At 52.5% G+C, this 21109-nt stretch overlaps 1 protein-coding gene across 7 annotated transcripts in view; it reads right to left on the bottom strand.

The window, feature by feature from the left end:
- The window catches only part of NFASC (neurofascin), a 75194-nt gene that overhangs the window by 41226 nt on the left and 12859 nt on the right, over nt 1–21109 (bottom strand). For 3 of the 7 annotated variants that reach the window (XM_059940099.1, XM_059940088.1, XM_059940108.1), the window contains exons 5-15: nt 20823–20993; nt 16549–16599; nt 10377–10488; nt 9752–9936; nt 8321–8452; nt 5721–5864; nt 4949–5060; nt 4487–4653; nt 3842–3989; nt 2443–2567; nt 184–285 (exon numbers count right to left, since the gene is read on the bottom strand). In XM_059940099.1, coding sequence (XP_059796082.1) covers nt 184–285; nt 2443–2567; nt 3842–3989; nt 4487–4653; nt 4949–5060; nt 5721–5864; nt 8321–8452; nt 9752–9936; nt 10377–10488; nt 16549–16599; nt 20823–20993 — 1449 coding nt within the window. Of the gene's footprint in view, nt 1–183; nt 286–1527; nt 1573–2369; nt 2568–3841; nt 3990–4486; nt 4654–4948; nt 5061–5720; nt 5865–8320; nt 8453–9751; nt 9937–10376; nt 10489–16548; nt 16600–20822; nt 20994–21109 lie in introns of those variants that run through there. The other 4 variants (XM_059940055.1, XM_059940066.1, XM_059940077.1 and 1 more) reach the window with 3 other exon arrangements.

Raw genomic sequence — 21109 nt, 5'->3', positions numbered from 1 at the left:
AGACAAAGGCACAGGTACTCTTCCCAAGACCCAGAAAGGGAAACCAAGGTCTCCACGAGTTCTGTCAACAGGCCAGGGCACACGTCAAGTGAGGCCGAAGTGGGACCAGAAACCAGGGCCAGGCCTCTGGCTTCCGGGCTGCCGGCCCTCTTTTCTGGACAGCAGCGCAGGGCCCCGGCTGACCTGTGATGGGGCTGTTGTTATCGTCCCCCGGGATCCAGGTCAGTCTCACGCTCCTCTCGGCCAGGTCAGTGAGCTCCAGGTCCCGGGGTCGCTCTGGCCGTCCTGGCAGCAAAGGGAGAAGACACCACGCAGGCCTCCCGAGTTAGAGCCGGCCCGTCCCTGTGCTGGCCTCAGCCCTGAACACTGTCCCAAGGACAGGACTCTGACGGGCTGAGGTCACCACCACAAGAACCAACCCCAGCCTGTGCCGGAGGGTCAGCACAGGGACCGCCCCCTTCCCTCAGGGTTCAAGAAAGAACAAAGAGACAACCCCAAATTCCACCCCCTGCCCAAAATATCAAGGAATGCAGGGCACAGGGAGAGCTGGTGCCAACCCACCCCATTGCTGTGGATGTTCTCGGAGTGCAAGCATTTGGGAAATGCTGCCCTTTGCATTAGACCCATGTTCACAACCTTTAGGAAAACTGGTGAAGAAGTCTGGGATTTTGTCTCATTTTCTCATAATTATCTTCTACTCTGTGTGCCGAGGCTCTGAGGGGGCAGGAGCCGGGGGGTGTTTGGAGAGCTGGGCAGGGCAGACCAGTTAAGGGAATAGGGGGGACAAAGACAGAGGACCAGGCCAGGGAAGAGACAGGGACTCAGTCTAGAAGTTTCAGTGATGGACAGCAGGACAGAGGCCCTAACAAGGGTGGAGGCAGCACCTTTTTGGGGCTCCGGTCTCACTGGATTTCCTAAGTGTGTGTAAGTGCCCTCTTGGCCTGGGGATAAAGTCATCTGGCCACTGACTGGTGAGGGTAGGCGTGATTTTTTCTCCTATCCTGGCTCCTTGAACCAGCTATTTCCACATTTTGGCTGGTTACTGGAAGGATCTGGAAGGTGAGTCACTGGAGCCCACGTTTATCTGTGTTGCACACGAATGTGTGAGGATTGGAAATGGGTGTATGGTAGATGTGAAAGGCTGCAAAAAAGACGGGCCTACAGATAACTCAAAGCAAGTGGGTTTCCTGACTGAATACACTTCAGAGGCTAAGCTGGGGGAAGAGAACAGGCCACCCCAAGGGAGTGGTGGGCATGGCCAGAGGTAAGGGACTGGGGATGCGGGGAGTGACAGCCGGACTTCGGAGCTCAGTCTGTGAAAGGAGCAGGAAGCCGGGAGTCGGGCTGTGATGGGCTAAGGTAGGTGACGTGGGCCTCTTGAGAGGAGTCAGATTTGGCAGGGAGCAGGGCAGGCCGCCCCTTGCCGGTACACAGCACTCCTGTCCGGCAGTGCCTTCCTCCTCCTACACTCCTCCCTCCCACACACCTCGGGTGCTTGGCGACGGTCCCGGGATTAGTATGAATTACCTTTGGGCAGGGCAGCCAAACGGTTAGTTGGAGTGGCCTGATCAGCTGCAAAGGTAAGATGGGTTATCCAGGTTAGCAGGTTATCTGGGGATAAAGGTGTTCTCGAAGGGTGAGAATAGGCAGCCAAGGCTTGAACACCTGCCCCTGCACAGCTTCACCCTTCCCCCACTTCCATGGAGAGTGCCCCACCCTCACAAAGGCCTTCCTGTGCTCCCTCCACAGCTGGGGGTAGACACCCTGGGTCCTTCCTGTCCCAATGCTATGACTGTGCCTGGGCCCACTGTTCCCTGTGACCATGCAGGGACACTGCCAAGGGACAGGAGTGCACTGAGAGTTATGGCAATAGGGGGCCCGGAGACAGAAGAGATGAGGACGGGATTTGCTTCCCCGGATGGGAGAGGCTACGTCCCCAGGTCTGGGATGGCTTAGTATTTACAGTCTGGCCTGGACACGAGGGCAGGACAAGACAGGATCATCCGAAATGCACAGCACCCTGTGAAATCCCATCAGGAAAGGGGTGCAGAGAGGAAGGCTAGCAGAGGGTGTTGGAAGGACGAACACAAAGTTCAGTCTTGCTTCAAGGATGGATCGTTTTAATTGACTTAGTGGTTTAGAGTTAGCTGTAAAGTTGGTAAAAATGATCACAATGAGAACCCCCTGTCCATTCCCTCTCTCCTTCAGGCACCCTTCAGGTGAGGATTTGGGCAAGTTAATGATTCCATTCAGGAGGTAAGGCATCCAGCACTGCTTGTTCTGAAAGGAGCAGCTTCCTAACCCTTAAACCGGAAGGCAGGAGGATCACCAGGCCTGGCTGGCTCGCTGACCACAGGCTCTGCCCTTGGAACCGTCCTCTGCTTCTCTGGCCTCGGGAAGTAGGGGGTGGGGATCAGCGCCAGTGTGGGCAGCGGCAGTTACCTAGCACGGTCAGGTAGGCCTTGGCCAGGTCTTGGTCCAGCTCGGTGCTGGCAACGCACGTGTAGCTACCCTGGTCCCGCTCGGCCACACCAAAGATGGTCAGGGAGTCCTCTTCCTTCTTCATCCTGCAAAGGTACCGGGCAGGGGTTGGGAGGAAGGCGAGTAGGGTGCCAGTGAAGGGGGCAGGCAGCAGGAGTGCTGGGCACTGCCCGGCTGCTTTCTCCCTGAAGTGGGGATGGTGGGTCAGAAGGCAGGAGGCGGCGCTGTAGTCTGGGCTGGGCAGCCGCAGCCCCTCCTAGGGGACGTGAGGCTCCACCTCAGTGCTTCGAGAGAGGCAGGGTCTTCATGTCACCTTGAGCACTTACGGTGCTTGCTGGAGGGGACAGGAAAGTAGGTGGAGCCAAAGTGGCCCTGACCCGTATTCACTGTCCTCAGTTCCCACACTGGGTCTGCTCTCTGTGCCTTTCCTGTGCTGTGCTCCCCTCCCGAATTAGGGCACAGTTAGGCCCACCCCCAAAAGGCAGGTCTTCTCGTACTTCCAGCTCCGTCTTCAGCCCAGATTGATGCCCAGGCTCAGCCCAGGTGCCCCGGGCTCCTCTGCACTGTCTCCCATAGAGGGAGGAGGGCAGACTGTGAGCCTCGCTGAGGGCCATAATGCCTGCACCCACCCGCAGGCTACACCCCTGCAGAAAACCAGATCATCACTGGAAACAGCTGGTACCGATGCTCAACCTTCCCTGAGACGGACGAGGGTGAGTCCTGAAGGGAGGCTCGGATCAGCCGTTCTTAACCCTAGCTGCACATTACAAACACTTGGGGGGACTTTTAAACACTATCTATGCCTGGGCCCTCCCTCAACTCCAATTAAATCCGAATCTGGGATGAGGGATGGATGGGGCAGGCACGGGCCTGGTAAACGGTCCCAGGTGCATTAAGGGCGGAGAACCCCATTAACCACAAGGGTGAGAGTCTGCTCGGCCAACCTTGCCCTCTGCTGGAGAACAGGAGCACTGCAGGCAGGGCTGAGAGGATGGGGAGGGAGTCCTGGCTGTGAAAAGGAGGAAGGGAAAGGACAAAATAAAGGGAGGAGGACAGGAGAAGAAGTGAGGGAAGAGAGGGAGAGAAGTGAAGACAGAAAGGAGTGGGAAGGAGAGGAGAAGAGGGAGGGAGGAGGCGGAGAGAGAAGCAGAGCCCTGACGGGGGAGAGGGGGAAGCTGCAGTGGGAGGGGGGGTCTCGCCTGATGTGGAGGGAGTCGCTGAGGCTGTCACGCCCTCCTCAGCGGTTCCCCAGTGACACACATGACACAGGTTCCCTGTGTTCTTCAATGCATCCCCAAGAGCAAGGGAAAAGAAACCGCCCCAAAGGAGCAGCAGGAAGAGAGGAGGGAGAAGCAGAAACCTGTTCCCGATGTAGAGGGGCTCGTCGTCCTTCAGCCACGAGACTGTGAGCTTCAGGGAGGGGTCGTGCTTCACGCGACACTCCAGCTGCACCGTGGTGCCCCTTTTGGCGACCTGGTCCTCAGGCATCCGGTAGATCCTGGTGGGGTCTGTGGGGAAGCCCCCGGAGCTCGTCTCTGCCACCCCATGCCCGTGTGGCCACACAGTGTGACATGCATGACCTCCAGGTTAGATGGACCACGGAAGTGGCAGAAATAGGATTCGGTTACATGAATGGTAGGGGACGCCTGGTATGAGGGGGATCCCAAACAGTAGCCAATCCCCAAATCCTTTCTCTCCGGCTCAGGAACACAGGACGTATTTTCTGGGGTGGTAGTGGGGAGCTGGTGTGGGTAGCAGGCGTCCCTGCCTAAGTCTATTTGGACCAGGCTGGTAATGACTCAGTGCTCACAACACCAGGCCAGCCAGAGGCCCTGGCCACGAAACTTCCACGGAGAGGACACACAGACCTGGAGGGAGGTCCCACTAGGTATTAAACATTAGGTGTGGCACATTTTCAAAGTGAGTGACACACATGGATAACTTTGAGGAGGTGGCTTCCTTGCCCTCCCCACCCCTCCCTCTACCTAGCAACTCTCTCCTTTACCTTTGACCTCCAGGCGGACCTGGTTCTCAGCTTTGCCCAGGATGTTGGTGGCAACACAGGTGTAGATGCCTTGGTCCTCTTTGCGGATCATCTTGATTTCCAGACTGCCGTTCTCGTAGACATGGTAGTTGCCACCATCCAGGTTGCTTCCTTGCCCATTCTTAAACCTCACAACAGAGCAGCAGGACACACAGCATACTGAGAAAGGACCAGCCCGGGGAGCGGGAGGAGCCCCGAGCCTTGTGGGTCTTGCCTCCGACCACTGGGTGGCCTTGGCAAGTCTCTGGGCCTCGGTTTCTTTCTTTGCACAATAAGAGGGTTGACCCAGATGATCTGCCAACTCCTCCCAGCTTCAACCCTTTAAGGCTCCCAGGACTTGCTGAATACCTCTCATGGGCCAGATGGAATGAGAAAGGCGAGACAGATGACCCTGTGGGGGAGGCCTGGTCTCCTGGAACTTACCATCGGAGTGTGGGGATGGGAGACCCAAAGAACGGGCAGTCCAGCCGCGTCCGGTTGTACAGGATCACCCTGATGAGCTGGTTCCGGGGTGACAGCATCCGAGGCGGCACGTCTGCAATTCCCAGAGAACTGACCTTAGGTGGGGAGTCTTCCTCTTCCTCTCTGTGGACCAGTCTTATCTCTCTGTTCCTTCTCCTCACAGCAGCTTTCTCAGCACCAGTGTACCTTCCCCCATCAACCTCCCTCCTTTAAGAAGTCTCTGAGGGTTAGGTGAGGAAGGAGGAAGCTTATCCATTTGTCCTTCACCTACCCTACATCCAGTCCAGCTTTTGCAAAGGGTTCCCCCCAGTTTTCCAGCAGCTTCTATACCTGCCCCTCCACAGCCCCAAGGCTTCTCCTAGCTGCACCTGCCCACTGCCCTCTCCCTGCTCTGGGAATGTCACGAACATATTCAGGACTATTTCCCACCGAGACCATGGAGAACCCAGGGAGAGTCAACATGGACACACCAAGGAGACGAGACGGTCCCTCCTCTCATCAGGGGAGGAAGGGGACTGAGACTGACTTAGCGCATGGAATGAACTCTGTCTGCACACCCAGCTCTATGGATTTTAAGTCCTCCATCCTCCCCGCAAATGTCATTCTGGGTCTCTGTGCTTCTCCCATCCTGCCGCCCTCATACCCCACCAGCCTGGCCGATCACTGGAGGAGAAAGTGTGTCCATGAGGTGAGCAAGGTCCAGGCAGGCGAGCGGAGGGAGGGGTGCTCTCACCCAGCACGCTGACGAAGGCGTTGGCCAGCAGGTAGCCGTGCTCGTTGGAGGTGTTGCACTGGTACACAGCCCTGCTGCTGATCTGGGTGTCCCGGAAGATGATGGTGTCCCCGGCCACCTCACGGTTTGGGTTGGGTGGTGCCGCTACAGTCGGAAAAGACACTCCTTGTGAGAAAGGGGGAGGGCAGGGCGAAGGGCACTTGGGACAGGACTCCCTGGTAGGACTGGGGTGCTGTGGAGGCAGTAGCACTGGGCCAGCTCAGACCCAGCTTCCGGCCCACCACTGCCTAGCTGTGTGGCCTGGGTCCATCACTGAGCCCACTGGAGTTTATTTCTCAATCCATCCAATGGGAATAGGAATCCCGATCAAACCTACACAGCAGCTGGGCAGCTGTGGTTGACAGCGTAAGCTTTGGAAACAGGAGGGGTTTGAATTCTAACCACACTACCTGCCGGCACTATTCAATGGCTCTGCACTTCAGTCTCCTTGTCAACTGAATGGGGATAACATATCACCTTGTGGGGCTCTTATGAGGATGACGGGAGATTCTCTGCATGTCATTAGCAGAGGGCTCAGCACATACTGATGATTATCGTTGTTATTATTTTAACTCAATGCACATATACTCACATGTGTTTTGAAAAGGATAAAGCAATATCCAACTAGATGGGACCACTTTCCCCTTCTCTGAGCAGACCACCCTGCAGACATTCACAAAGTTAAATCCGGAAGTCGAGGCCTGATGAAAGCTGAATGAGTCCCTGTATTTGCCAAAGCTACCTGATCTTCCCAAGACGAGTGCACACTGAGAGGACAATCCCTGCTGCAGTTCTCCTGGTACCACTGGCTGGGGATGCAGAGAGCAGAGGCTGGGGAGTGGCCGTGGGGTCTCACACCTGTCCCCGTTATCACTCTAAGACCTGGGGCAAATCAATAACTCCTCTGGGCCTCATTTCCTTCATCTGTCAAATGCGGAAGCATTACTCCCATCTTTCCCCTACTCTGAGGAAGGTTAAGATAAGAGAATGATAATGAGATAATGAGCTGTACAAATAAAAGTTTTTTAGAAGTGTAAAGAATCCCTACTTTTCTCCTCTTTCACCACCAGAAGGTGCCTTTCCTCTGTAAGATTTGGGGACTGGGCCAGATGACTTGGTTTGCGTGATCTAGGAACTCATCCAGGATCACTCAGACCTACCACAGAAGTCAGCAGAGAAGAACCCAGGGTCTGGCCCCATGGGCTCCACCCCACAGATAGCAAGTCTGAGCCCGGAACTAGGGAATCAGCAGGTGAACAAAGCTGAGGTCAGCATCCTTATCATCCTTCCGGAGTCTCCACTCAGCAAAAAAGCACAAAGGAAGCCGATGCCAGCAACTTTAAGTCTCCTTGCCCGGCAATTCCCACGGACCAGCTTTCCTCCCGGTCACTCCCTTGAGTGATGGGGGACCTTTCCCTGGACCAAGGCTCAGCTGTAAGTCCTGAACTTTGCATTTATTTAATGGTGCTGTGAAGTTTAAAGCCTTTGTTTGCTTTGTCCCCAAACTGCTACCAGGACAGGGAGAAGGGCAGAGGGCAGGCCGTGTCCGTGTGTCACTCGTATCCAGAGGCAGGGTATTTCCTGGGATAACTAGATGCTCAGTACTAGACAGGGTAGGCATATTGCACTGTCACAGCAGCCCACAGCTTCCCCACTCACTAGCCATGTGACCTCGGGCAATTCCCTGCACCATCAGAGCCTCACTTCCTCATCTTTAATGTTTGAGGTTAAAGAGAGAAGAGGAATGCACAGTGCCTGGCACACAATAAATGTCTAGAAAGGTGCATTCTCCTCTACTTGTCTCCCTGCCTCTCCACCTGTTTCTATCAGCTGTTGCTTGTGAGTTAGGCTCTGAGGTCTCGCCATCTATTTTTGGCCCCATCGGGTTGATAACATTGTTTGCATTTCCTCTGACCCCTTAGAGAAAGTAAGGACAGGACACTTAAAAAGTAAATGCAACTGGAGCGAATATGATGTGAAAAGTTGACCTCTGGCTGGAAGGATCCCTGGAGTCACCCACTCCAGTATCTGGGTAGGACTAAATCTTCCTGATGTCTGTGCGCACTCAGTAACTGCACTGTGCACCTCTGCTCTCATAGGGAAGTTTTCCCTCATTTCTGACCATATCTTTCATGTTGTCGCATAACCCTGCCTCTTATTTTGCCCTCGGCAGAGAGAGGGACTTGGGTAAACGATGGAAATGAGTTACCGAGCTCTCCTCTACCTCCTGAGCCCCAGCCATCACTCAGAGCCTATACTCTCAGGAGATACAGGCTGAGGTCTCCAGCCCTTGAACTGGGCTCTGTAGTTGTAAAGGGTAGAAAGCAGAAATTTATGAAAAACCCCAGGGAGCAGAAATCCCCTAAACATGGGAACATAACCACAGGCCTTCTGTTCTCTCTCACACACAAATGAGGCAGGTTTCCTGCCTCTTGAGATGTCCAAAGAGATGGGCTACTCCCTCACTTCTGCTACAACAGGGCTGGCCCACAGGGATGGGGAGCTGGATCCTCTGGCAGGAGACAGAGCAGAGGCAGGCGGGAGAACAGTGCGTTACTCACATTGCAAAGGTTCCCCATTCACCATCCACTGGACGGTGGGCTTGGGGTTCCCATTGGCTCGACACACCAGTCTCCCGTCCTCGCCAGGAGCCAGGATAAGGTTCTTGGGTTCGTCCAGCCAGTAGGGAGCAGCTGGAAGACAAGGACAGGCATAGGCAGGGGTGTCAGATGACAGGAGCAGCCAGAAGGAACCAATGGGCCCCCTCTAGGAAGGCAGGAGCCCCCGAGTGCTAGCCCCAGGCCCCCGCCACCTGCCCAGGGCTCATCCTGATAGGGTGACAGTCTAGGCTGCCTTTGGTCAGCTTGGCACTACAGATGCTGACTGATTTATTTCAAGTTCACAGAACAAGAGTTCTCAACTGGGGCTCCCTGAAGAGCTGTTAACAAACATGGGTGCCAGGGCCCATCTTCGACCTACTAAGTTAGAATCATCGGGGGACGCCTGGGCGGCCAATGCGTTGAGAGCTCCCCAGGCGCTTGTGGTGTGCACCCAAGGGCTTGAGCCAGGGAGGGTGGTGAAGTAGCAGGGGTTGGCCCTCTGGATTCCTGCTGTTGTTGCTGCAGGATCAGACCATTTAGGAAAGGCCTGATATTCATTCTTTTAGACACTAAGCTTCGGTTAGAGCAGACGCTCTTAGCTGGCCACCCCTTCCAATTTTCTGGAAATTTTTGTGAATATGTGGATATGGATTTTTTTGAGAAGAGGGTCCTTTGGATCAGAGTCCCAAAGATCTTGAAACCCCAATAAAGGTTAAGAGGCCCTTGTTCGAGTGTGGTGCTGAAACCAAGGTCACAGGTCAACCTGAGCATGTACTAGGAAAGTTCTTGCACTGTGGTTTCAGACCTCATCACCCCAATCATCCATTCAGCCCACCATTCAGACTGAGAAGTGACTAGTGCACCCCCCTGCCACCCATGGCTGGGACCCACAAAGGCACGTGCTCTATTGCCTGCAACAGCTCAGGTGGCCCATCTATGCTTTGGGGGGAGGGAAGGATTTTTTGAAAAATAATTTGGGCCATGATGACTCCCCATTTTTAAAAGAGAACCACACACAAGTACACAGACAGCACAGGCCTAAGACAACACACCGTGAACAGGACTGAGAAACGAAAGACAGAAAGGTTCTGAGTGATCCAAATAGGCCACAGGAGAAAGTGCACCTGCTGAGGGAGCCCCAGGCACAAAGAGGAGTTGGGCAATGGTCAGGGCGGATTTCCTCCCTTAACACCTCCCTCTTTCCCCCTGCCCTTTTACACACACACACACACACCTGGGGGTGACACCATTCCTGCAGGACACTATTGCCACTAATCAGCATGTTGGACGTTTTCCCCACTCACCCTGCCCCCCAACCACGCTGAGAGGGAAGGGTGGCCATGGAGTGTAGGGCTGGCAAAATCATCGTAATGAGAAATACACACAACGTACCCTTTACTCTCACCGAGATCGTGTGCCGGATGCTGCCCATCTTGTTGGAGGCCAGGCAGAAATACTCCCCAGAGTCTTCCTCGGACACGTTGGTGATACGCAGGGCCTTGTTAAAGTTCTCAAACTTGGCCTTGTCAGATGGGAGGTCCCCACCTTTCTTGTACCATGCGATGTCTGGTGTTGGGCTAAGAGGGACCAGGCGAGAAACAGGGACTTATCACTAAATGTGGCTCTGCTATTATTGTATGGAGCCCGGGACACCCAGGTGTCCTTAAAGTGCACTCGGGCCCAGGAGGATGCATGTCCTCTGAGAGCTGATGCCGCCTATGCAGAGGGGATGCTCAGCCACAGGGCGCCTGAGGGACTTATCTAAGGTCACAGAGGGTCTAACACACATACAGGAAGCCTAGTCACCTCCTTTCTTCATTATCTAAAAAAGAGAGGCGGCCAGTGGGATGGAGATGACTATGATTTGCATCGTCCTCACTAGGAGCTGTTCGCCTCTCTTTTTGCACTGCCACACCGCCCCCCCCCACCCCAAAATGTGGCAAGAACAGAGCATGCATAAACCCCCAGCCCAGCCTCCTGGAGGGTGGCCAGAAGTCGGGGTGCAAACTGTACGTACACCCCGGAGGCGATGCACTCCAGCAGGAGGTCCATGCCACGCAGCACCATCTGACTGCTCGCGGTGCCCTGGGGATACATGAAGCTGGGTGTTCTTTCTGCAACTCCTCGGGCTGAAACAGGATGGAACAAGCTCTCGTGAGCTTATTGCCCAGAGGGCTGACCCAGCTAGGCCAGAGCTGTCGGGCTAGAGAGAAAGGTTATCATGCCCTCCTGCTTACCCCCTTACCCTCAGAGGCACCAAGCCCCAGACCCTCCCCGCTGAGACCACCCCAAGGGCCGGGACATCATTAAGAGAGGTGTGTTAGGAAGCGCGGGGCTCCTCGGCCCCACCAGCACATGTGTGTGAGCAGCTCTACGTTCTGACAGGACCTGCCAAGAGGAGCCCAGCTTTCCTCCCAGTTCAGTAAGCCTCTCTGGCCCTGGAACGGGGGAGGAGTTGCCTGAGCAGCGAGTAGTCTACTCCCCGAGCATCTCGTGTTGGGATCCAGAGGCCAGCACGGTGGCCCCCAGGGAGGCCATCTCAGCAGCAGTGGAAGAAAGAGAAGGAACATCTTGGGGCCACAGGATAACCTTCTCTTTGGGACCCTGGAGACAAGGAGCTGGGATGAAGCCACAGAGACTCAGATGAACAGTCAGAGATGCAGGGAGTATTATTAATGGTTTAGCAAAGACATGGAGAGAGTTAATGAACAGAGATGACAGGAAATCACTTTGGGGCCAAGACCATTCTGCTTCTTCACTAATGACTCTGGAAGGGGGCTGGGGAGGAGGGTGTTAATTGGACGTGAGAGGCTGGGGGAGGGGTGAGAGGCAAGGGGCAGCCAAGATGGCGGAGGCGATCTGCAATTCAACTAGGCTGGAGCAGCCACGGGGTCTGGCATCAATGACATGCACACAGCTTTTGGAAGCCAGGTGGCTCACAGAGAGCGACGCTGTCAGGGTGGTTATTTCCCTGTGGAAGGGGTCATGCAAGTCTGGGGACACTCCAGCGCAGTAGACCCCACCTTACCTCAGCCTCACCTCTCCCTCAGAGCACAGTTCTATGGAAGCGGATAAGATGGGACGGAGAAGAACAAGGATTTTGCAACCAGGAACCACAAAGCAAAGGAAAACTGGAGCAGTCACCCCTGCTCAACAGGTGTATGACTGCAAACAAGAAGAGTTAAAAATATAAATATAAGCTGGGCCTACCCATGGGTTTCATGGGTCTTCAACTCAGCTGGAGAGGTGAGAGCTGGAGGGGAGGCAGGGCTGCCAGGAGCTGGGAGCCCTCAGACACGCCTGGAGGGAGAGCAAGGCATTCTTCCCGGCAGGAGTCAGGTATTGTTACTGGGCGCTGGCAGAATGAGGACAGAGTGGCAGGGGGAACTCTGTGTCTGTGACATTGCTGGACTTATTGAGCTAGCTAATGGCTGGCTGGAACAGCGGGGCTCCTGTCCTAGGGGCGCCCAGCTTCTCTCCATCAGCCATCAAGGGAGTGGGTTTCGTAGAGTTGGCATCTATTTTATCCTTTTGTCGAGGGGAAGAACTGATGAAACATGTGGAGGTAGTTAGGCTACTGGCACAATATATGGCACATATCGAGTGTTCAGTAAGTGTTTGTGGGATGAATAAATTCAAGAGGAGAAGAGAATAAAAAAGAAGGCAACAATTTACCCCGTGTTATCTCTCTCTCTGTAGATATGCTCATCTGTCCCACCAGCACACACATATACAACAGTGGCTACTGAAGGGGTTAATCCATTATGTGGTTAATTGGTTACCGTCTATAACTCTTACAGCATCCAGCTCTCAGTACCGAAGAAGCCTGATACCAAAGCAGCAGCTTCCTCCCACCCATCATCCCGGAATCACCCAAACAGTCAGACTACACAAGGTCAGGGGCACCATGAGGAGACGATTTGGTAGCAGGAGGCTCTGGTGCCGGTTTGGTGAATCTGGGAGAGCTGGGAACCGTGGGGTTACGTGGAAGCTCAGTCGGCATACTCCCTCCACATGGGAACAAAACCTGCAGAAACCAATTTGTGACCCTGTGGACATTTAATTCACACCATAGGGTGCAGCCCTGCAAGTACCCACGACCAGCAAAGCATTAAGTACAGGAAAGGGGGAAATGAACACTGAGGCCTGCTGTGGCCGCCTTGACACGCTGCAGCTGTGACTATAAAACGGTTACGGCAATACTTCATTTGTAGGATGTGGGCTAGCAGCCACAGAGTTGTTCCAAAGGAGGAGAAGCTACTGGGAAATGAGCCAAAGTTCAAAACTACAGGGAAGAACATCCTAAAGGCAGAGGTAATAATCAGGGCCGCCACTCGGCCGTTTACTATGGGCCAAGCGCTGGGGCTCGGCTCCATCTCCATCACCATCATCACGTTCGATCCTCACAGCAAACTTGGAGGGTATTACTCCCATTTTCCACAGAGGAAACTGAGGCCCAGTGGAGTCAACAGACTTGCCAAGGTCACAAGCCAGTTATATTTTGGATTGTGGACCATCTGGTGTCAAAGCTTGTGTTCTAGCATCTATTCTATATTGCCTCTCTCTTTAAAGATGGATACCCTACTTGTTCCTGCTTCTGACAGTCAGCTTTGGGAAGATTTTTCGTACTCAAACTAAAGAATACCAAAATTCAAGGGCAAAAGAGGTAAAGGAGAAAGATATTTTTGTCTTAATGAGCTGCTCTGGTGAAACTCTTCCATGACGTTTTCCTCAAATATTGTTCTTACCATCTCAGCTGAGATTCTATCTCTCCTCGACGGCTATTAAATAAAGTCAGGCCCAAACTGGAAAAATAGAAGCTGGGCTGGAAATTAAGAGGCTCCAAAGACATCTCAGCTGGATTGTTCAAGCCACGGAAAGCTTGAAGAGGAGGCAGGGTGACACATGGTATCATTAAGGAATGAGAAAGCTGGACCCAAACGGGAGATCGTGAAAAAATGTGGTCTTACATGAAAGGGATTTGCAGGAAAATTTACAAAGGATAATCCAGCTGGTGGCTTTGGGAGCCACTGCTCCCAAGGGAGGGTAGCTCATTTCTTCCCCTGGAGACGTAGACCCAGAAGGAGGGTCGGAGACAAAGGCGATTGATTATTCTATGAGACTCTATATGGTGGAAGACGACAGAGTCTTTTAGGGCATCATAGGATCCCACCACCTTCTCAGAGGTGGGGATCCAGCCTCTCCAGCTTGATGACGCTTCACTGACTCTCCCAAATCTTCAGGGCTGGACCTAATATCTGATCATCTCAGAATCCAGATGCTAAAGCTCACATCTGTGAGGATTCGGGAAGAGCTTCCCATGCAGGCCCATCTGACCTCTAGGCCAAGGGCAGCCCATCCTCTCCTGCTCTCACAAGCTGTGGTACAAGAGCAGTTTCCAGGGAAATCTGGTCAGCAGGGGGACGTCAGGAGATGCGTCTGCCTCAACCACCTTGGCTTTAAAGAGCCAATGAAAAATGCCTCAATTGTCTCCTGCAAAAGTACGGGTCAAAATTGCTGAAAACCCGAGTTGCTCCACCTCTGTCAAGTACTGTGTGTTAGCAGAAGAGAGTTCAATGAATCAGATGTATCTGGAATCCACAAACAGCTTTTAGGGGCGGCTGGATCCTACCTTTAGCTGCTTGTGATTCTCAGAACTGAGAACTCATGGGCCTGGATCCCTGGCATCTCACCACCTCTCTGGCTCTAGAAACGGCTGACAAAACAACCCCAGAAGACAAGAAAAACTCTTTGTCTAGTAAATTTGATACCTTCTGCCAGGAAATCTCTTCCATAAATCTAACCCAAATCCCTCATGCTGTAGTTGGAGCTTTTTTCTTATCCAGTTCTCAGCATAGCTGAGAATCTGAAAAGCTTTCGTTTTTCTACTCTGCCCTAAAATTTCTCCCTCCGTAGTACTTTCTTCCCATAATCGTGCCTGCAACTCTCCCCTAAGCTTCTCTTCAAGTTCTCCACATCCCTCTTAATTTTAGAAGCAAAGAACAATTGTACTTGATACAGTCAACACTAAGCCTTTAACACCAATAATGGTAACATTTATTAATCATTGCTGTGTCTGACACCACACTAGGAACATAAACACATTATCCTGTTTAATCTTCACAACAATCCTTTGGGGCAGGTAATACACCCATTTTGCAGATGAGGAGATTAAAGGTCTGACGCACTAAATGACTTGTCCAAGGTCACTCAATGGTATGTCCTGGAGGCTGAGTTTAATTCAAGGCAGTCTGCCTTAGAGCACACATCCTTATCTTCCTTTCTCCTTTCCTGGATGAATCCTAAGTGGCAAGTTACAATTTTCAGACCAGCTTCCCCCTGCTACTTAGCAGGTCAGGGGGCATCTGGCATATGTTCAGAGGATACCAAACCACTATAGAGATCACTAGGACAAAGCATAGCTACGGGCTGGCCCTACTGTTACAAAAGGGGCATATTTCAAAGCCAAGTTCAGAGGTGTACTGGGTACTGTTCATCATACTGTGTCTCTCTGTCCAGCTTCCTGAACTCAGGAAGGACCTTATCTTCTTTCCTTTCTTTTCACTTTCTGTTTCTTTCTAGAAGCATTCAAGTTAGCTGTCCTTTGTTCAACATGTACCTCACTTTGACTTTATATCCTTTCCAGCTGGGGTCATACTTGGTCAGCCCCACTCTACCTTGGATTGAGGAGATGAGGTCAATCTTCTTCTGAGCTCTTGTGAGTTTTGCTTGGTTTCATAGCCCTGGATGATGCTTATAACTCCTACTTATTTACTTACAGTAATATCTACCACTGGTCACAAACTGGTTTAAATGGCTGGAATCACTTAAACTTATATAATTGATAAAACAACTCTATATGCATGTCCCCCTCAGTGGTTTATCTTATATAAAGCAAGGAGCTTGGACCAGATGGCCTCTAAGAGACCTTCTGGCTTTGATAGACTCCAGCTTTAAGAATACTTCCATAACAGATTACCCGGAGTCCAACTGAGAAAAAGGCACATTCCACACCAATGCTCTGGGGCTCTTGACACAATGGTGGTTGGCCCCATTATTTTGAAAACAAACAATGCCCTGAATCCAACAAAGGTCCCCTGCTTCCTCGGGTAGTAAATCTCTTTGGCAGGATCTCAGCGTGGCTCTGGTTGCTCGGTGCCAAGTTAAAGCCTTTGCCACTCTCGCTGGCTCTCACTCCCTCTTCCCATCCCCCACTCCAGACACCAATCATTGTTTATATTAGCACATCACAATACAGACACTTCCTATCTATTTGAGCCCACAATGACCCCCCTGGGGACCTGCAGCCTCAGCTTCCGAGGCATAACTGATGATGGGAGCCAGCTGCCTCTCCAGAGGCAGCAAATGATGATTCCTCTGGCTGCTCAAGGAAAACAAGACATTCTTGAGCCATGGTTGGGGGTAGCTCAGGTGTGGAAACAGCCAATTACTCTACTAATCAGCTTGAGCAACCAGTTGTGTAATGAGTTAGAAATATGCCTCATGGAAATTGTTCCATGACTTGCAAATGTGTGGGTGGATGGGCATTGGATTTGCATGCACTCTCATAGGAGGGAAGAGACCCAGGTGATAGATTGCAGTGGATGGTCCAACTTCTTTTATACTTACCTTGAAAGAGAACTCAGAGCTAGACTCTTCCTCCTATTGACCAGATGGATTTTAAAGGGATATGGGACCTGTGAAATGGTACCCCCAGTAACTAAGGCTAGAGCCCAACACAGGCAATTCATATCCAGACACTTAAGAGCTAGCTAAGCACACACTACAAAGCTTTCTGTGTTCTTTAAACCACTGATAGAAACGAGACCTCCCCTTTCCTCCTGACTGTGGGAACTCCCTATCCTCAGGTATTCTCCATCCATCCACCACTGATTCCTAAGTTTCTACTGAACCCTCCAAGAAGCTCTTTTGAAGTCCTACCCTGCCTTGACCAACTTGTCCAGAACTCAGACTGGAGGCTGGCACATTCGAAGAGATCGCACCTCCCCTCCCACACTGGCCACCTTCCTCCCCGTAAGCAGCGCTCTGGAGGTGGCGCCTTGGTATCCTGACCTGGCCAACTGTCAGACTTGGCACCCAGCATGAGTTAATGGCATCGTATCAGTCAAGTTAGGCAAACTGGGGTTAGGACCGGCAAGGTTACTCCCAAGGTTACCACGGCGACTCACCACTGTACATGTCAGGGTGGTTTCTTAAGGACGAGTCATTATAGGGGTGGTCTGCAATAAACAAAAGAGGGTGAGCAAACAGGGACCACGGAGAGGTCATGGAGGCATAAACGGGAGAGAACAACAAAAATGCAAAGCCACAAAACAACCAGGGAGCACCAGTGGTCTTTTGCAAAGGAAACACACAGCATATTTGGAAAGGAAATATGCTTGGTGAAGAACAAGCAACACAAAACAGCCCCCGAAAGGGAAGAAAAGGTTAAATCCTGCAAAAGAAGGCAATAATGTTTCTTTTTTAATAAAGAAATTAGGCTTGACCTTTAATTGCTTGGTCCTACTATATTTTCAAACAAATGAGACAAGAATTAGTGGTATCCCGTAGCAATTGCAACAACTCTTTCCCACCAAAATCCTCAGTTCCCAGGACTCTGGATCAGGCCAGCTCCTGGGGTCGCTGAAGAGAAAGGGGTGTTAGTGAGCCCTGGGGCAAGAGCGAAACCCTACCTGAGCAGAAGTTAACTTGCAAGGGGTGGGAGGTAAATGAGGGGAGAAGACAGAGAGAAACAGATCATCAACAGAGTGGGACAGAGGGACCCTTGGCAGTGTCCAGCAATCATGTGCTGACCAGCAACAAACACTCCCCAACCTGTCCAGCTGGGCACCGCCCTGGTCTCCAAGATGTGTCTGTTGGCAGAAAGGCCTCCTTCTGAGGAGGTGAGGAGTGGTCCAGGGAGGCGGGGACAGCCAGGCTGAGGTTCAGATTTTAGCATTAGAAAGGCAGCCTGGGACAGGGGAGAGAGTGTGAGCTGTGAGTTCTACACTTAGAACAGGGAAAGGCCTGCTGACTAAGATGGAGGTTCAGAGCTCTCTAGACTAGCTTGGGATGAAGCCATTCCTTAAGCAACAAGATCAGTGGGCTCCAATGTTAGGTAATTAAAACCTTTGGGCATTTCATCCTCAGTGAAAGAGACATTCTGGAATAGGGCACAATCATGCCAACATCCTTAAGTAGATTTTCATTCTCCTATCACTGTCCCCTTCCAGCTACTGGGTTCAAATTTTGACAGTACCAACAGGGGGTGGGGAGTGGAACAGCCGACTGGAAGCCAAGCAGACGGCCCTGAGAAGCCTGGACCGAGCCCAACTGCCTGAGGGGGGAGAGGTGCTGCCAGAACATTTGCATATTTGAAGACAGATCAAATCCTGTTACAACTCACGCCAGGGAGGCAATGCAAGCTCTTTTCTGGGACCCGCATTGTGCTGCATCCCAAATTTGCTTAACACCTGCTAGAAGGAGTTTCATTATTCAGAACCATGCTTTAAAATGGAGCGAGTTGTAAAAGACCTAGCCTGTGTTTGGGAAGTTGGCTCGGGTTTATCTGGAGCTAAAGGTGGGAACTGATCTGCAGTGGAAAGAAGAGACAGGGTGGCAAAGGGGCAGGAGGGGCAGCAACTGGCCTTGGGTGGTAACGTTCCCCTCCTGGGGAGGACAGGGCACACCCAGGTGAAAGGGCCCTTGCTTCATGCTCCCAGTGCCACCAGGTGAAACAGAAGTGACCAAGCTCAGGATTGACCTCTTGGTTTGTGGATTCTGGAGCACATCTGAGAGATTTAGGGAGACTTTCTGACTCCTCTAAGAAGGTCCCTGAGACGATAGACATTAGAAGGAAGCAGGGTTAGCGCTCCACCGTCCGCCTCAGGGCCAGTCCTCCTCCGGCACCACGGCTGCCTCTTGTCCCCAGGAGGCACCCGGTGCCTGTGTGGTGTGGACAAAGTGGGACAGGCATCTCTTTGTTACTCCGACTTCACTGTTCGTCTTTGACTGCACCCCAAAACAAAATTTTAAAATGATTTTATATTGCCCAGTATTTGGTATTAGATCCCTTTCTCTCCTTCCTTTAGTGCAGGTAATAAAAAATGGGCTGTGATGAGATGTATTTCTTCCCCAATGGGCAGACTGTGAAAGAAACCCCTGGTGAGAACAGCCTTGGAAGCTGTCCCAACTTGTCTGTTTTGTCTCCCACCCCCAGACCTGGTTCTGAAGGTACAAGAAAAAGCTTGTGTCCTTTCCAGGCAGGAAAGCAGAGAGAGCACAGCTGAGTTATTTTAAGCAACTGTGCCCAATTCTGGGCTGGTTCGGATGCCCAGAACTTGCTCCCAGCCAAAGCTGCCCTTGGGAGAACTCCAGGAAGCCGACAGGGTTCTGTTCCCATCACCCAGGGCGTTTCTCAGCATTTGGGGGAAAGCGATTTCAGTGGAGTAGGGGACCCAGAAATGAAGCAGAAACAAACATCCCTTACCTCCTCTGGTAGGGAAAAGGATGTTTCTGGAAAGTTCAACTTGTAAATGTTGTTGAAATCTCCAGCTGCTTAATTCTACAGAGGAAGGCTCTTCCCCGCCTCTATCTCCCTGCTTCTACCCCGTGTAACAGTGAGGGCCTCTGCTCAGGACTGCAGATGGTCACCTGACTCAGTCCCCAAACAGCAGGCAGATTTCAAGGTGGTGGCACTGAAGGCTGTCCAGGGAGCATCTTGCTCTTGATTTTCCTGTCTCTCCCACTGCCCAAGGCTGCCTGCTCTGTCCTGGCTCCGGAGGCCCCTCTGAGGTCCTGGGCAGACCACACTGTCCTCCCCAGCACAGCCAGCTGGCAGGCGATCGCCCCTGCACTGAGGCGACAGCTCAGACAACCCAACTTTCTTCGCAGGGGTCCTCTCTGGGCCTGGGTCCGGAATAAGAAAACCAGGGAACAGGTAGCAAGTGGATCGGAGCTGGGCGACCCTGCCAGGAACAAGGGGGGCTTGTCCCTGGGTTGCTGGCCATCGTGTTGGCTACCAGAGCACAGGCAGCTCAGAGCAGTCTGTGGGGAGCTGTACAGGCAGGAGGGGGAGAATTAGAGGAGGGTGAGACGGGGTTCAAAGAGAGAAAGATGAGAGGGGAAAAGAAGAGAGAAAGAAAGAGGGAGGCGAAACAGTGAAGAAGGAAGTGAAAAAGAAAAGGGAAGAACATGAAGAGAAAGGAAGAAAGAAAAGGCCCACAACAGGAGAAGGGGAACAGGAGGGACGCTGCTTCTTGTGGGTCCCCCTCCGTGCTGCGGTGGAGACGGAGTGTGGCGCAGGGCTGACTCTCAGCACCAGGGGTTCCCATCACCGGCAGGGACTGGTGGGGAGAGAAGAGCCCACGTGTCCTGACCGAGGGGCGAGCTCACCCGCACCTCCCCCCGCCAACCCCCGCCTCCTGCGCCCACCCAGGAGGCGTCGTCAACCTCCCACCCACTTCCCGGGTGCGCTCCAGGAAACCAGGGCTCAGCCTCTTTCCTTCGACCTGCGGAAACTGCCAGCGCCCAGGTGGGGCCCTCTGCCTGGCCTCCCCCACGACTGCCTCCGCCCATGGCATTGAAAACAACACTCATAGCTGTGTCAAACAGACGAAGGTCTTTGGGGGGGCTTTTCTACAGAAGGCCAGTTACAAATCCATGGTATAAACCAACAGAGCCACTTTCAACGTCCTGAGCAGGCTGAGGACTTTGCAGCCAAAGCTCCAGGCCGGCTGGCGCCTGGCAAAAAAGTGTCTCTCCGACCTGACTGGCTTCTCTCTCTCCTGGTGGAGGGTCACCAATGCTAAAATGGGTCAGGAAATGCTGATTCACTCTGGTACCAGCCACACAGAATCAGGGAATAAAAATGAAAACAAATAAAACTAAAAGATAAACCTGCCACTTTTAAACACAGCGACTCCACATGGTCCCGCATATACTTATTACAGAATCAAACACAATTCATTTTGCTGTACTCACTAATTTGGATATTCCATACTATTGCTTCATTCTAGAAATAAAGATAACCAAACAAGGACTAGAAATAATCAAGCTGGCTGCATGAGAGCGATGGTGGACGACCACTTACAGTAGAGCTTCTCAAACTGTGGTGTGTCCCAAGACACCTGGAGAACTCATGAAGCACAAAGAGGCCCCGGACTGCCGGGCAGAAGAGGGCTAGGCTTAGGTACGGGTGCCAAGTTTGCCAGGTGATTCTGATTCCACCAAAATTTGAGAAGCGCTGGCGTGGAGTAGGACCAAGTTTAACTCAAGGCTCCAGAATCAAGAGATGTGGCTGAAGAGCAGCTAAAGTCACTCAGGCACAATGAGCTGCGAGGATTTCTAGGTCAAGACTGGGGACAAGGCTCTTCCCAGACCCAGGTGCCAGGGGCCGCTTGGGCTCAGCGGGCTGCTGCCCCCGGCCCCCAGCTCCCAGCCCCGGGCAGGGGCCTGCACTTACTGGTAAGGACTTTGAGGTTGAATGGGTTCTTCTGCTGGATGGTGTGGGTGAAGTGGAAGCGGGCATTGCAGCTGTAGTCCGTCTGCATGTCCTGCAGCATCACATTAGAGAAATACAGGTCTCCGTTATGGCCCTGGGAGACACGCTTGTCCTGGGTGATGGGCTCCATGGCTATAAGGAAGCAGAGGTACAGTGGGAGGTTAGCAGTAACGATAACAGTAATAAAAATCATCATAGTTCTGGCAATTGAGCACCTACAGAGGGCCAGGAGGGGGCCGGGAGCTTGA

Source organism: Balaenoptera ricei, chromosome 1 (assembly GCF_028023285.1).
Source record: "Balaenoptera ricei isolate mBalRic1 chromosome 1, mBalRic1.hap2, whole genome shotgun sequence".
NCBI classification, from domain to species: domain Eukaryota; kingdom Metazoa; phylum Chordata; class Mammalia; order Artiodactyla; family Balaenopteridae; genus Balaenoptera; species Balaenoptera ricei.
The sequence above is the reverse complement of the archived record's forward strand: the minus strand, read 5'-3'. Positions and strand labels throughout refer to the sequence as shown.